The sequence below is a fragment of the Bos grunniens genome, chromosome 15, assembly GCF_055505025.1.
Source record: "Bos grunniens cultivar Pamir isolate PY7600 chromosome 15, Bosgru_T2T1.0, whole genome shotgun sequence".
NCBI lineage: Eukaryota > Metazoa > Chordata > Mammalia > Artiodactyla > Bovidae > Bos > Bos grunniens.
In genome coordinates this window covers 51,808,629-51,825,974 of record NC_141179.1, presented here as the reverse complement: position 1 = coordinate 51,825,974, position 17,346 = coordinate 51,808,629, and the positions used below count along the sequence as shown (strand labels likewise).

General features: G+C 36.1%; 1 protein-coding gene across 4 annotated transcripts in view; it reads right to left on the bottom strand.

Annotated features, from left to right (window-relative positions):
* Positions 1 to 17,346, bottom strand: part of NUP98 (nucleoporin 98 and 96 precursor) — an 86,733-nt gene that overhangs the window by 40,310 nt on the left and 29,077 nt on the right. For all 4 annotated transcript variants that reach the window (XM_086340474.1, XM_086340475.1, XM_086340476.1 and 1 more), the window contains exons 12-14: positions 11,485 to 11,625; positions 6,504 to 6,637; positions 4,704 to 4,891 (exon numbers count right to left, since the gene is read on the bottom strand). In XM_086340474.1, the coding sequence (XP_086196600.1) occupies positions 4,704 to 4,891; positions 6,504 to 6,637; positions 11,485 to 11,625 (463 nt within the window). The remainder of the gene's footprint in view (positions 1 to 4,703; positions 4,892 to 6,503; positions 6,638 to 11,484; positions 11,626 to 17,346) is intronic.

Below are 17,346 nucleotides of genomic sequence, written 5' to 3'. Positions count from 1 at the left end.
CAATGAGAAGGCACAAACCACCACCATGTCACGGAATGAACAGAGACATTCCTACAGATTCCACTAAAATAAAAAAGACGGTAAGGGTATTTTTAAACAACTTTATGCCAATAAGTTTGCAATTTTAATGAGCTGAAATGAATATTATAAGAACATAACTCATCAAAAGTGACACAAAAAATGAAAAAGCTTAAGTTCTATAACTTTAAAGTCAACAATTAAAATGAAACAGCTTACTGCAAACAGTATCTTCACCAGTATCCAACATTTAATGGGGGAGAGGAGAAGCCTATCTTACACCAAGCCTCCCAGAAAAGAGGAAATGATCCAATTTGTTTGTGAGGTCAGCATAACTTTTATACCAAAACTGGGTAAGAAAACTTTAAGAAAGGAGCACACCCAAGCCAATCTAAATCAGAAACACCGAAGGCAAAAAACAAAACAAAAAAATCCTGGACAAAATTTTACACAGTGAATCCTACAAGCAAGTTACTGAACACTGTCAGGAACTTTGGAAAGGAATTAGGAGCCAACATGAAAGGGTTCCTGTTGGCCAAAGAAAAAACAACCTCATCAGCACAGAAAATAACAGCTGCAACGGATAGAAACGCAACAAACAGGGGTGAGGGAGGTGGGGAGAGTGAAGAAGATGGTTTAATTAAATGCTTCACAAGAAGAACACATGACTAGAAGGCAAGGAACTTAAATATGGAACATAAAAACAGTGCCAGGCAAATGTGAGAGGATGATGGGGGCTAGCTTAGTAAATAATAAACAGAATACCATTCGGTCAGGTCATGTTTCAAACACTGACAAGAAAGCTGGAAAATAAAATTCTGTTTGAAAATAATATGTGTATTTAAAACCATAAACATATCAAAACACTCCCCCTGCCTGACAGTTCTCCCAATCCGTCTTCAGTTTAAACAACACATCCTCAGACAAGCTTTCCTTCACTATTCTCTACTGGTCTCTCTCACAGTGGCAAGCTCTACTTCCTTCTGTAACCTGTCTCACTTGGGATTATTCTTTGTCAGCATCTCTTCCCCCACAGACTGTGACAGAGGAATGTGTCTGGTTCACAGCTGGATCCCCAGAGCCCATCACACTTGCATGTAGTAGTTTGTGATAAATGTCTGCTGAATAAAGGAATGAACAGAGGTATTAAAGAATATTTCTAATTCTGTCATTCAGAATAAAAAATATTAATGGCTTGTTCTACAGAAACTTTTCTCTGACTATGACGTAAAGGCAAGACACGACACCAGTAAGGTTCTCACACTTGTCAAGCTATCAAATTCATCTTGCAGAGCAAACCAAGTTCAGTTCTAGTGCTGGCCATCAGAATTCTCTGCCATCTACATTTTTCACAGAACTAGAACAAAAAATTTCACAATTCATACGGAAACACAAAAGACCCCAAATAGCCAAAGCAGTCTTAAGAAAGAAGAATGGAGCTGGAGGAATCAACCTTCCTGACTACAGATTATACTACAAAGCTACAGTCATCAAGACAATATGGTGCTGGCACAAAAACAGAAACATAGACCAATGGAACAAGATAGAAAGCCCAGAAATAAACCCATGCATCTATGGGTACCTTATTTTTGACAAAGGAGGCAAGAATAAACAATTGGGCAAAGAGAGCCTCTTTAATAAGTAGTACTGGGAAAACTGGACAGCTACATGTAAAATAATGAAATTAGAACACTTCTTAACACCATACACAAAGATAAACTCAAAATGGATTAAAGACCTGAAGTAAGATCAGAAACTATAAAACTCTTAGAGGAAAACATAGGCGGAACACTCAATGACTTAAATCAAAGCAAGATCCTCTATGACCCACCTCCTAGAGTAAATAAAAAATAAAATAAATAAAATAAAGCAAATAGATGGGGAAACAGTGGAAAGAGTGGCAGACTTTATTTTTTTGAGCTCCAAAATCACTGCAGATGGTGACTGCAGCCATGAAATTAAAAGACACTTACTCCTTGGAAGGAAAATTATGACCAAACTAGACAGCATTATTAAAAAGCAGAGACATTACTTTGCCAACAAAGGTCCGTCTAGTCAAGGCTACGGTTTTTCCAGCAGTCATGTATGGATGTGAGAGTTGGACTGTGAAGAAAGCTGAGAACCAAAGAATTGATACTTTTGAACTGTGGTGTTGGAGAAGACTCTTGAGAGTCCCTTGGACTGCAAGGAGATCCAACCAGTCCATTCTGAAGGAGATCAGCCCTGGGATTTCTTTGGAAGGAATGATGCTGAAGCTGAAAATCCAATACTTTGGCCACCTGATGCAAAGAACCGATAACTCATTGGAAAAGACCTTGATTCTGGGAAAGACTGAAGGCGGGAGGAGAAGGGGATGACAGAGGATGAGATGGTTGGATGGTATCACTGACGTGATGGACATGAGTTTGAGAAGGCTCCGGAAGTTGGTGATGGACAGAGTGAGACATGACTGAGCAAATGAACCAAACTGAACTGAAACAGTGAAGACAGTAGTAGATGTGCTTACAGAAGTAACGGAAGGTCAGTTCTTAGAGGCCCTTATATGCCACTATAAGCAACTTGGCTTTTATATGTTGAAGTATGAACCACTACTGAGTTTTGGACAGAAGACTGACGTGGTCTGACTTACACTTTAAAAGAATCACTATTAACTGTATTTCAGAACAGAATGCAAAGAAACAAGGATAAAAGCAGAAAGATTAGTTAGGAGAATATTGTAATATTCAATCAAGAGATGATGGTGCCCTGGATTAAGGTAATTAGTGGCAGTGAATATGGTATGAATTGGTCAGATACTTGATAATTTTTAAGGGTAGAACAAAGATGTGCTAAAGGCTTAGATATTAGGTGTATGATAAAAGTCAATGATGATTCCAAAAACTTTGGCCTGAGCAACTAGAGTGACAAAAATGCAATTAGATGCAACAGGAAAGGCTTTGGGTGGAACAGCTTTGAAGGAGATGATCAGGAGTTTGTTCAATTTTGGACACATTAATTTGGATATAAATGTAAGTGGAGATGTTGAGTATGGCTGGGTATTGGATATAAGACTCCCCAAAGTTTGGGAGATGTCCAGGCTGGAGATAAATGTTTGAGAATTAGACTATAGATATTAAATCACTTTGGAAGTGAATAAAGATAATGAGATCAAGAGTTGAGCCTAGGAATCAGGAAGAAGAGGGAAGAACCAGCAAGGGAGACAGGAGGAGCAACTAGTTAAGTAGGAGTAAAACTAGAAACATGACTGCAGCCGTGAAATTAAAAGACTCTTGCTCCTTGGAAGAAAAGCTATGACAAACCTAGACAGCATATTAAAAAGCAGAGACATTACTTTCCAGACAAAAGTCCGTATAGTCAAAGTTATGGTTTTTCCAATAGTTATGTACAGATGTGAAAGCTGTACCATAAAGAAGGCTGAGCACAGAAAAATTGATGCTTTCGAACCGTGGTGTTGGAAAAGACTTCAGAGAGTCCCCTGGACTGCAAGGAGATCAGTCCTGAATATTCACTGCAGGACTGATACTGAAGCTGAAGCTCCAATACTTTGACCACCTGAAGCAAAAAGCCAACTCATTGGAAAAGACCCTGATGCTGGGAAAGACAAAAGGCAGGAGGAGAAGGATATGACTGAGGAGGAGATGGTTGGATGGCATCATCGACTCAATGGACAGGAGTTTGAGCAAGTTCTGGGAGATGGTAAAGAACAGGGAAGCCTAGTGTGCTGCAGTCCATGGGGTCACAAAGGGTAGGACACGACTGAGCAACTGAACAACAACAACAAAACTAGAGAAGTAAATCAAGGAGACGTGATGGGTGAACCGTGTACGTCTGAAATGTCTGCCTTTCCACTCCAATTCCTTCTATTTGTTTATCATACTTGTAGATTACAAGACCTGGTGATACTGCCCTGAAAGTTGCTGATCTGATGACTGGACTAAATAAGGTGAACCTAAGCCCTTTTTATCTACTCTATACCAAACAATGTGTTAAATGCTGGGGACATAAACAGGAAATAATCCAATGATATTCTAAGAAATGTATAAAATTGAGCTTTCTGTTTCTTCTTAAGTAGCAGTCCACTATACTCTTATGAGGACAAAAAGGAGTGATAATTTTTCATACTCTATTAACACTCATAGACAAAGAACTACAAGAGATGAACTCTCATTTTACCCCCAAAGCCTTAAAAAAAAAAAAAAAGCTTTATGATTAGAAAAGTACTTGGTGTTTGAAAAAAGCCTGTGTGTCTGTGTGTGCATATATGTGTGTACATTACTTCTAGAAAAATAAACTTTGAAATGAAATGCTCTAAAATTACATCTCCAAATGGTAACTATTGTTAATACTTTGGTATGCATTTTTCTTGTTTTTACCCCTGTGTATATATACCAAAACTCTAATAAGGCATGTGTGTATACTTTATAATTTTCAATATTTACCAACTCTTCTATATACTTTCCTGTGTTCTGTTTAATTATTATTATTTAATATCTGTATTATGAGAATTCAAACAAATGTGTGTGTGCGTATGTGTATATATTATACATATATATAAAATACAGAAAGAGAGAGGTTTTTTCTTAACTAGTTTGGCCAATTTGAGTTGTGAAAAAATAGTATATTCTTGAATGGAGAGAGTAGCATGGAAACATATACACTATCATATGTAAAACAGATAAACTCACTTGGGCATGAATGCTCCATTGGCTAAGGATGGTTCATCGTCATCCAGTCCATCAAAAAGATGTGACTTGGCTGTGCCTGTTGTTTGTAAAGCCTTTGGTCGGACTCTGGTGGCAGGGCGGGGTGTCAGTTTATAATGAGTAGGTGTAGTGAGAGCCTTCTGGGCTGCTGGATTTGTTGGTTTCAATCTCTGAAAAACAAAAAAAAATCAAGGATAGCTCTAGTTTAACTCAAGTATGGTACTGGCCCTAAAAACCAGAAGACTAGCTTTCACATCTCATCTCTGCCATTCACCAGCTAGATACCTTTTGGAGTCTCAGCTCCCAGAACACAAGGATTTCTCACCCAACTTTGTATGAATGTGGGCCTGCTAATTAAACTGCCTTTATTTCTCTACAACTGATGTTCATTCATCTCACCAGCCCCATTTCAAATGGGTTTGTCTGACTTGTTTCAAAACATAATTGAGACATTCCATTTGAAGTGCTTCACAAATCAAAATGTCTTAACAGAACATATTAATATACCTTGTGCATTTCTCTTCATCTTACAAAAGAGAAAAGCCTGCAATTGTTTTGCTTTCTAAAACAAAGATGACAATATTTATGTTCATTTTAAGAAAATATAACATCAAAATTCTAAGCTTATTTTATTGTTTTTTATTATTTATTTAATTAAATAAAAAATCAAGAAAAACTGAGACACAGCCATAAACAACTTTTATGCAATATAAATCACTGAAAAATATATAGACATTAACTTAAAGAAACCCTGTGCCTCCTAATGCCTCTCTTTATCTCTTGGCAAGCATAAATCTACTGTCTCTATGGATCTGTGTATTCTAGACATTTTTTATAAATGGAATCATTGTCTTTATGTTTCGCTTAACTTAGCATTGTTTTCAAGATTCATTCACACTGTAGCATATATTGTTAGTTCATTCCATTTTATGGCTGAAATGATATTCCATCATACAGATATACAACACTGTGTTTATCCATTCATCAGCTGATGTACTCTATTACTGCATATACTAAAGTAAAGCTGGGTAAACTTAATAATGTACAAGTCTGATCGTCCTCACTAGATAGCAAGCTCTTAGAGAAAATATTCTTGTTTATTTTCATTAGGTACCCTCAGTGCTCAACACAATGACTAGTCAGACATAAATGACTAAATAATAACTGTATACTGAGCAACTTATTTTAATTCTCAACACTGAATAGAATTACTATTGCTATTTTACAGATAAAATTCAGAGAGGCAAAAAGAGATCCCCAACATCTCACAGACTGTAAGTGGTAAAATAAGGATTAAATGGACCAAAGACTACTTTTAACGCTACACCACAGTGAGCAGATCATTTCTAAAGCCTACGAGACTAAGACAATGCTATGTAGAAATCAGGAGAAAAAAATTTTGATTTGCCATTTAAGACATTAAAAAAAAAGAAAGACATTATGATGCTAGAGAAATCAGCCTCCAAGAACCTTAGTTTGCTCAACTGTAAGCGTATAATATCTGATTTATTTCAGGGCTCAGCCTTAAAAAGTTTCAGCCTTCATCTCAGTCTAACACTCATTTTCACCGTCATGCTGCCTTCCAGATACAAAAATAATTTAGCTTTTTTGTACCCCTGGCCTACTGAAAAGCATAAATAACATGTCTTAAAAACTTAATTACAAAACCAACACAAGATTGTAAAGCAATTGTCCTCCAATCAAAATTAAGTTAAAAAAAAAAATTACACCTAAGTTTTCCTACTCTGAGAACTAATTTTATTGAAACTTCCTTAAATTTACCTCTTCTTTCTTCTTAGGGTCTGACATGGGATTCCGGAAGAGAGGAGAGTCTCCGAAAGGTGAGTATGTCAGACTATTGATGTGCTGTTGGAGAACAGCCTGCTGGGCAGCGGAAGCGTTTGGATCTGTCAAAGCTTTGTAAAAAAGGAAAGAAAAGGCAAGACACGTCAGTCCAAGGATCCAGTGCCTTAAATCAAGAGAACTCAAGGCTCCCTTCAAAATGTTCAGACTCGCTCAGTAGCATTACTGGTAGAGAGCAGAGGAGCAAACTGTGAAGAAAATTAAACAATCTAAAAGATCAAAGATATGGGGAGCATTTCACAAGAGACAACACACATAAAATTTTACTGAAGTATTCATTATTGCTAATAATCAAAAAAATGTAAACCACAACAACCTTGAAGACATTTTATATCCACTTCATTATCAATGGCTCAGCTGTATAAAAAGGGATACAGTATGACTTTCAGAAACACTGCAAACTGGTTTAATTGGTCTAAAAGAAACAATGACAGTACACAGAGCAAGTACTGTTTTTATATTTTTTAACCTAATAATTTCAATCATGGAAATTTAACCCAAAGACTGAATTAAACTAGAAAGAAAATAAAGAAATGTTTGCAAGTGTTCACTGAACATTATCTGCAATAGTCAAGACTTGGAAACAATCTATGTCCGACATTAACACTTGCAAAAATCATGATTCATCAACATGATGGATTAACTAGATATTAAAAATGGCAATGTGGAAATAAGGTATCTTTGATTCAATAAGTAAAAAATTCCAGAATAAAAAATATTAAGTACACTGAGAACAAAGAGGAAGAAAGGTAGCAAACAAAAGTGAAAATGGCTGTATTTCATCCTTACGAGAGACAGGAACAATGATCTACAATCGTACACAGTAAAAAGAAACCAGCAACAAGTAGTCCCACAACTATGTGCACTGCACCTTGACTGATCAAGGAACTTCTTTGCAAGATAAATATTTCAAAACCAAATACTGATAAAAAATAAAATCACAGTGATTTCACTTTTAGAAATAAAATACTTTTTTCTTTATAAACATTTAAAATAAGGCTAAACCCCAAATATGATAAAGTAATTAATATAAAGGGGGTACCATAAACAAAGATTTTGAAAAATTTAAAACGGGGGAGAAAGACAAGAGTAGCACCAACAACAAACCTAGAACAGAAAATTAAAGTAAAATTAATGAAAACGAGGTAGATCCACCTTAGTCAAATTGAGCTTTCTTAAAACTGCATGTATTCACTCAATACTAAAACACTGTATGTTGATGTATAAAGATAGAGTACAAATTTGCTCAGGAGTGCAAAACCCAGGAGAGATGTCAGTTTGAAGATCATAAATTGTCTGTGCTCAGAAAGTTCCTAAATCTAATTTCAGACTACTGCTGAGAAAAATATATAGGAAGTAGCTTTTGATACACAGGGCTGCACAATAACATGATGTTTTTCTGTGGACTATACGAGACTGAAGAAAGCCTGAATACTTTTATTTATTAAAGAACTCTAATATTCACTAATCAGTTTGTCACCTGACAATCAATTATGTATTAAAATTAAAAAAAAGCCACTGATCAGGACCAGCATTTAATAAGTATAGGTCACCTTTACTGGGCATGCTCAAATAAAAACTTCCTCAACTAATCCAAACATAATTAGGAATGTGTGCAAGGATATCTTTATTTCTGTATGTTTAAATATAAAATCCACTCTATGTTAACTAGATTATTTCAAATACAGAAAAGAGCTGATTGCTGCTGCTAAGTCGCTTCAGTCATGTCCGACTCTGAGCGACCCCAGAGATAGCAGCCCACCAGGCTCCCCAGTCCCTGGGATTCTCCAGGCAAGAACACTGGAGTAGGTTGCCATTTCCTTCTCCAGTGCATGAAAGTGAAAAGTGAAAGTGAAGTCGCTCAGTCGTGTCTGACTCTTTAGCAACCCCGTGGATTGCAGCTCACCAGGCTCCTCCATCCATGGGATTTTCCAGGCAAGAGTACTGGAGTGGGGTAAAGAGCTGATTAGTTAGCAAGAATAAGAGAATAAGCAAACATAAGCATTAGTGAAGCCACATTGATTGGTGTTAATAGTCAGTTCTGGTCATAAAAGTTGAAAACATGCTGAAAAACCACATCATGATCAAATGATTAAAGAGATAGAAGGATTAAGTTTTCTGAGAACAGAAGAAATTGATACTTTAATTGAAAGAAAGGCAATAGGGTTACCACAAAGAAACTGTAGGAGACTGATCTTGCTTGGGTTTAGGAGGTGAAAGTAGAACCCCTCTAGGCTCCTCTGTCCATGGGATTTCCATTTCCCACTCTAAAAGTAGAACCACTGAGTTGAAACTCTAAAAAGGCAGGTTTTGGTTTCTAAACAACCTGAACAATGTACTGGCCTGACATGTAAAGAAGCCACCACAGCTGAGGCTTTTAAGTAAGAGACTCCAACAAGCTCTAAAGCACCTTTCATATCCTGTGATGCAAAAGATATGCATTCTAAATCAATATACCTACATTTAAATGGGCCGTAACACTACTATATGGAACTACAATATCAAATTCATGTCAGGAACTTTTAACTGGCTTTGGGAAATGATGGATTATTAAAAAACCAATCAAAAGCTATCAAAGTAAAAATAGCAGGTTATGATATTTGTGCTACCACTTACTGAAATAAAAACTAAGGAAAAGAAATAAAACTTAAATATCTTTTAATGATAAAACTGACTTTAATTTTTCACACAGAAATTAAGAGTTCTAATTAACCTCTAGTACCTTCACAGACCTAATTAAAATCTATGGTTAAAACAAAGTAAGTTATCTACATAACACATAATGACAAAGAACAGGAAGGTGTAAATGAACAGATGAGAAAACATAACAAATGTCTAAGGAAAGAAGTGGAGACAGTGATAAAGAAAAAGAAAGTAAACTGTATCTTGGATAATAGTCAAAATGGGGACTTTCTGCCTTAATCCCAGAAAGCCTAGTGATTTAAGACTACTACATTTGAGAAAGTGAGACTGTGAAAAAATAATCAATACAAAGTATATATACAAAACAACTACTCTATCCTGTCATCTTCCTAATCAGAGTTTTAATGAAAAATTGCATCTAAGAACAGGATGCTTAAAAGAAGGAACTTTCAGAGAATGAGGAAAACAATAAAAATCCAAAAAGATGATTCAGAAGACAATAAAAAACCTTGTAGAAAGTAGAAACAAGAGTTAAAAAAAAATCAAACATTAGGACAGAAAAGGTCTGTGAATTCTCTGGCAGTCCAGTGGTTAGGACTCGGCACCCTCACTACTGGGGCCCATGTGTGAAACCTGGTTGGGGAACTAAGATGCCACAAGACTCACAGTGTGGCCAAAAAAAAAAAAAGGAAAAGGTATAAGCAAATCACAAAAATTTCAGAAGAGACAATCCTAAACGTTTGTGGGGGTGGGGGAACAAGTTTCAGAAAGGCATGAAACTTACCAATAACGGTTAACGCAAGAAATACAGTCAAAATTCTGAGGGTGAATTACTTTCACACCAGTTTCATAATAAGTGTATGGAACAAATGAAGATGTTTTCAGAACTGTAAGCAGTCAAAGTTTATCTTTCATATAACTTTAACTTGAAGATACATTCCAGAAAATTTAGGAAATAAAGAGAAAAAACCTATATCCAAGACATATCAGTTTCCAGTGAGCAGACGTGAAGGGAATATCCCAGAGCAATGCTGAAGGCCTAGGTAGTAAACAGAGTTCATATTGCTACAGAACAGAGAGATTAAAGAATGAGGTTAAAGAATTCTGGTACCACCCTTAAGAATTTGGACTAATGTAAGGTGATATGGGTGAGTAACGCAAGGAAAAAAAAAAATTAGAAGTTCCAGGAGAAAGAAATAGCTGTATGAGAACAACTTATGTGGCTAAGAAGCAATGTTTTCATAGTTATAATAAAATGCTGTGTTCCTTTACAACTTTTATTCTTTCCCCAAAGAAAAGAAGACAGGAAGTATTAGGAGAAAGTACTTTATTAATACAAAAATATACTTGATCATGGAGACTCAAGAAATACTATCTCCTAGTTGACAGAGTAAGAAAAGTATGTAAGGACATAGCTTAAATTTGCAAAGGCTTCTCAAAATGTGAAACATGAGGATTATACCTCTCCTTCATCCATCTCAGTTACTCCATATCTGCCAGGTGATATCAGTTTCTTATTTTTGGTAAAATATAATTTTCTTTAAAATAAGGTATTTAAGGGACTTCCCTAATGGTCTAGTGGTTAAGACTCTGAGGTTCCAATGCAAGGGATGCATAAGATCCCACATGCTACATCCCTTAGTCAGGGAACTAAGATCCCACATGCTACACTGTGTGGCCAAGAAAATAAAAAAATAAAGAAACAAAAGGAAATGAACAATTAAAAAAAAAAACAAACAAGATCTGTAACTCACAAAGTAAGTTAATTTTAAGTTAGAAATAATAATAAAGTGGCAGGCAGACATCACAAAAACTGGGAAGGGATATTCAAATGAATGAAATATGAAAAACTTTAATAGATAAAACTTCAGGAACTCAGTACACATAGATATACTGGGAGAAGTGAATAAAGAACAGAGGTGGATCAGTGAGTTACATTCTCATCTATCATTAACAAGTTAAATATATGTAGACTTAAGCAAAATACAGCAATATAAACACATCACTTACAGATATGAACTTATTTATACACCAGATCAATTAAAAGCTGCAACAAAAGTGGTTTCTTTGGGGGCGTAAGACTAGAAGTGAGGAAGCGGGCAAAACCAGGATCTACTGTTAAGTCCTTCCACATTACATGATTGTTTAATGACTTGTATGTACGTACAGCTTAAGGAAGGACGGAATAGGGTAGCATGGAAATTCAAGTCAGCAAGTTAAGTATTAGCAAAAACCTTCTAAAGTGACTGACACTTACCTACTGGGGCCTGGGGGGCTCCAAAGCCCAAAGTGGCTGTCGTTGTATTAAATCCAGGGGCCCCAAAGGCTCCTGTACCAAGGGGCCCTCCGAGCTTAGGTTGGTTGTTCCCAAACAAAGATGCCTGTCCAGCACCAAGAGCTATGGAGACAAGAGGAAAGAAAAAGCGCCACAGAGGATCCTTTGAATGTAATGTCAGAGGTCAGTTACTTAAAAATATAATACATTTGGAAACTTCATAATAACCACTCATTTCAACAAAAAAAGCTAATACAGTAAATGCTACCTATATGCCAGGCACTGTTCTGAGATAGATATGTCAGAGGCAAAATACTTAACCTCTCTGTGCTTCAGCTTCCTCAACTATAACATGAGATAATATATAACTTAGGTATTTATCCTAAGATTAAAATAATACACATATATTAAGCATTTAGGAATCTGGTAGAGACTAACATCCATTAAATATTAGCTACTATCATATCATTTAACCTTTACAAATCTGAAATAGGAACTATTATCCCCATTTTCCAGAAGAGAAAATGGAAGGTTTAATAAATTAGTTCAAAGTCACAAATGTAGTAAGTGGTAAAACCAGAGTTCAAACCTCAATGCATCTGACAATCAGCCAGGGCTCTTAACTGCTACTGTATAGTAAAAACAGATTTGTAAAGAATTTTTAAAATTGTCATTCCTCCTTAAATTTCAGCATCTGCAAATCAAAACATTCAACTGAACCAATTAAAGCCTAATGAATCGTGTTTATGAACTGTGTTGTTGGTAATGATTTTAAAGTGTAAAATGGGGAGAATTCAGTTTTTTAATAAGCTATTGGCATAAATTAAAGGTACTTTTCCACTAGCCTGCCACTCTCAAAAAAGTTATAGTTATTGGCAATTTGGAAGATCTGAAGTTCCTTTCAACATATCAATGCTTCCTGACAGAGATATGGTTTACCAGGAAAATCACTTCAAACATATTTACTTGGGATATCAAAAATATCAAATGGAAACAGCTGTGAGATGCAACCAGAAAAAAGGACAGGCAGTTTTACACAGAGAAGCATACAATGTAAATTAATGAGGGTGACTCCAACATGAACAAAACATTCCCTAACTGTTCAACCTCATTAATAATGTTAAGAAGATAACAATACAGCAATGGGATTATTTCATCTTTAAAAACCCAGTTTTGAAACAGGGAATAAGACTTAACCCATTAGAAATTGGTGAAAATCCGAAGAAAAACTAAAAATATATTATTCCTTCAAAGGACACAGCTTACAGCAAACATTTCAGGATTCTTTTTTCCCCCCCAGGTAACAAACACCTCCTTACCCCTAAATAAAAGCTTAGATAAAACCTGAATATATAAAATGGGTAAAAATTTCTGTTCTGGATGGGTGTGTATTTGCATTAGCCCTGAAGGAAGAATCATGAAACAGTCTAAAAATCACTGTATTTCAGTAAAGCCTACAAAATAATAATAATGCATAATTAAAGGACTTACACAAGTTGAGGGATACTCTGATGGGATAATGTCAATTTATGAAATGTGTCATATTCATGATTTGTTGTAGGAATTATAAGGAAGATATACTGGGGGCACCATGGTAACAGTGTTCTTAAAAACTCCAAGTATGCTCAAGGAATAAGTAAAAATATATTCCTTTGAGACCTTCTACTGAATATCAGAATGTAATTATATATATCAGAATGTCAGAACATATTAGCTTTGGGTAGATTATTTTGTATATCTTAGTCTAACAACCTTTACTAAATCCCACATAGCAGGAGAGTGGGTTTGATTCCTGGGTCGGGAAGATCCCCTGGAGAAGGTAATGGCAACCCACTCCACTATTCTTGCCTGGAGAATTCTATGGATAGAGGAGCCTGGTAGGCTACACTCCATGGGTCGCAAAGAGTCGGACACAACTGAACGACTAAAACACACACACCCCCTTAAACTTATCACTACTTCATGGAAAATATTAAACACTAAAACCCCTTAGTAATATTACTAAGCAATTACCAAGAAAATGGCATACTACTGATACCCCTGTGAAACAGTTACTATCCCTGTGAAACAAGAAACTGACCCACCATAATTTAATGAGTGTTCCTTAATCTGAGCACACTGGGAGAAAAAAAAAATTCATGTCAAAGAATACTATAACATTTTATACTGATTGGTCACTTAAATCTAAGTGTACAAAAAATTTATGTATTTGGACATTTAAGGTTTCTACAGCCTACTGGTCATGAAGTACCCAAAGGCCTAAGTTACATGAAAATGTACTTCTGTTGAGGCATGAGTTTGAATCTCTATCACTCAAAGCAAGAAGCTATATAAGAATACCCATTTAGCTAGCTGAGTTCAGTTGCTCAGTCATGTCCAACTCTTTGCAACCCCATGAACTGCAGCACGCCAGGCTTCCCTGTCCATCACCAACTCCTGGTGTTTGCTCAAACTTATGCCCATAAAGTCCGTGATGCCATCCAACCATCTCATGCTCTGTCACCCCCTTCTCCTCCTGCCTTCAATCTTTCTCAGCATCAGGGTCTTTTCCAAGCAGTCAGTTCTTCGCATCAGGTGGCCAAAGTATTGGATTTTCAGCTTCGGCATCAGTCCTTCCAATGAATATTCAGGACTGATTTCCTTTAGGATGGGCTGATTGGATCTCCTTGCGGTCCAAGGGACTCTCAAGAGTCTTCTTCAATACCACAGTTCAAAAGCATCAATTCTTTGGTGCTCACCTTCCTTAACAGTCCAACTCTCACATCCATACATGACCACTGGAAAAACCACAGCTTTGACTAGACAGACCTTTTTCAGCAAAGTAATATCTCTGTTTTTTAATACGCTGTCTAGGTTGGTCATAGCTTTTCTTCCAAGGAGCAAGCGTCTTTTAATTTCATGGCTGCAGTCACCATCTGCAGTGATCTTGGAGCCATCAAAAATAAAGTCTCTCGCTGTTTCCATTGTTTCCCCATCTATTAGCCATGAAGTGATGGGACAGGATGCCACAATCTTAGTTTTTTAAATGTTGAGTTTTAAAGCAACTGTTTCACTCTCCTCTTTCATCAAGAGGCTCTTTAGTTCTTCTTCACTTTCTGCCATAAGGGTGGTGTCATCTGTATATCTGATTGATATTTCTCCTGGTAAGCTTTGATTCCAGCTTGCACTTCATCCAGCCCAGCATTTCGCATGATGTACTCAGCATATAAGTTAAATAAGCAGGGTGACAATATACAACCTTGACGTACTCCTTTCCCAATTTGGAACCAGTCTGTTGTTCCATGTCCAGTTCTAACTGTTGTTTCCTGACCTGTATACAGGCTTCTCGGGAGGCAGGTAAGGTGGTCTGGTATTCCCATCTAAGAATTTTCCACAATTTATTGTGATCCACACAGTCAAAGGCTTAATGTTTCCTTCAAACATGGGAAATGTTGGTAAAGAACATTTCCAACTGCTGATATGATAGCTGATAGCTCAGTTGTTAAAGAATCTGCCTGTAATGCAGGAGACCCCAGTTTGATTCCTGTGTCGGGAAGATCCGCTGGAGAAGGGACAGGCTACCCACTCCAGTATTCTGGCCTGGAGAATTACGTGGACTATATACAGTCCATGGGGTTGCAAAGAGTCAGACACAACTGAGTAACTTTCACTTTCCCTAAAACATAGTCCAAAGCTACAATGTTATTCTAATTGTGATATCATGCAATGCAGAATTCACTAATGAGGCTACGCATACCTAATAGTGTCTAGACACATTCCTCTCAAAGACAAAAGCCTGCTTTAGCAGATGTAACCATCAAAGAATTTCAACAGTGTGTACTCAGTGATCACAACTCTCGTTTCCCTACATCATCTATTGGTGCTGTGATTAGGGGTGTAAAGTTCTTTATTGATTGTATTTGGTTTTTAGTTTCTATGGGCAAGGCATCAATTAGGACTATATAACAGCAATGAAAATAAGATTCACTGTCTGTGAGGCTCAACTGTTCAAGGAAAACCAAATATATTCAAACAAAGAAAAAGACTGAGACATTACATTACTGTGGAACAGAAGACAACAGCATCAAGAAAAGACTTATAGACCACTTTATAATCTTGTACTACAGAATACAGTACTGCAAATCATAGTCTGCAAGACCCAGAAACCAAAGTGGAGAGAATGACAACTTTTGACCACATAAAAATAAAACTGGTACATTAAGATACCATAAACAAAATTAAACAATAAAGACAGAGTGGAAATATCTGGTAACAGACATTGGAGTAGCACCTTACCCAAGCTTAGGTTTACAGTTCATAAATTAAGAGTCAAAACTACCTTGAAAAAGCCCAAACCAAAGCTAACCTTTCCTCTGGGATTAGACAAGAACACTGATGTCAGAAGTTATATTCTGCTTAAGTTTAAGGAACACATTGTACAAAAACCCACAGATTTTCAGTTTTCATTTCTTGCAAAATATATGTTGTGGAATTTGAAGCTCAAAAGCTCAAAAAGTTTTCCATACAACCAAAAAGATTTAATATCCACAATATATAAAACATTATCAACAATAAACAAAGATCAAATATAAATAGAGAACTGAAAGATGCAAACAGCCAGTAAACATACACAAAGGTATCCCTCACTGGTAATCAGCACAGTGCAAATTAGAACCACCTTTCACTATTATTCACACAAAGATGAAGAAAACAAACAACATGGAAAGTGTATGAAAAAGGGAGCATTTTTATAAAATATGAGCAAAAATGCAAACTGGCATTCTTTGTGGAAGGCAAATTAAGATTAGCAAGACTGACCAAAATTCAAAAATGTGTGTATCTTCTGACAATTCCCAATTCAATCCTAGAGTAACACTTCCATACACAAAATTATATAACACAGATCTTCACTACCTCACTGCTAATAAAATCAAATAATTCAAATGACCATCAATAGGAGAAAAGTCAAACAAATTATGGCACATGTAACTACTCATGTGTTGTGTGTGTGTGTGTGTGTGTGTGTGTGTGTGTGTGTGTATGTATACAATGGAACACTTAATACTTATTTTTAAAGAAATGAGTTAGATCTACGTATACCAACCCAAAGAAAAAATATATGCCCAAAATGTCATGGGAAATGAAAAAAAAAAAAAAAGAAACAAACAAAGAATACAGAATAAGGAAGCTGCTTGCAGTTTGAAACATTTTGACCACAGCACATAATATGAAACACACTGAGACCCAACACACACACATATATAAAACTAAAAGTTAAATCAGTATTTAACCTTGCAATATACAATGATTTTTAAATTCTAGTTCATTTTAAAGAATGCTGGTTGCAATCAACTACATTAATATTATATCACCTGATATATCTCAGCCTTTGGTTTAAAAAACACTGGTATAGGACATGGCTTCCTTTCAAGAGTATCACAAAAATTCTCTATATCAAACACATACAGCATACAAACATACATGTGTGTATACACATATATGAAAAGTGTATATAAAGAAGTCTGACAATATACATGCCAAACTTTCAATAGCTGTTACTTCACTACTGAAAAGTGTAGGCTTTTCATGTTACTTCTGTTACTGACTTTTTAAGACCTTATATCTTTTATTTTAAAAAGAAAACAAAGGGAAACAGTTCAGAGAGTACAAAATGAGGTTCTATTAAAAAGGAGATGACAGATAACTGAACAATAGAAGCAGAGACCACAGAAATACATGATTTGCAACTAAGTGACTCACCTATGGTCAGATGAATTGGGGAAGTAGACAAAACTATATGCTTAAATTACCCTGTAAGCACTTACTCATTTTATGACCATCACCCTCTCCAACTGTTTAAAACAG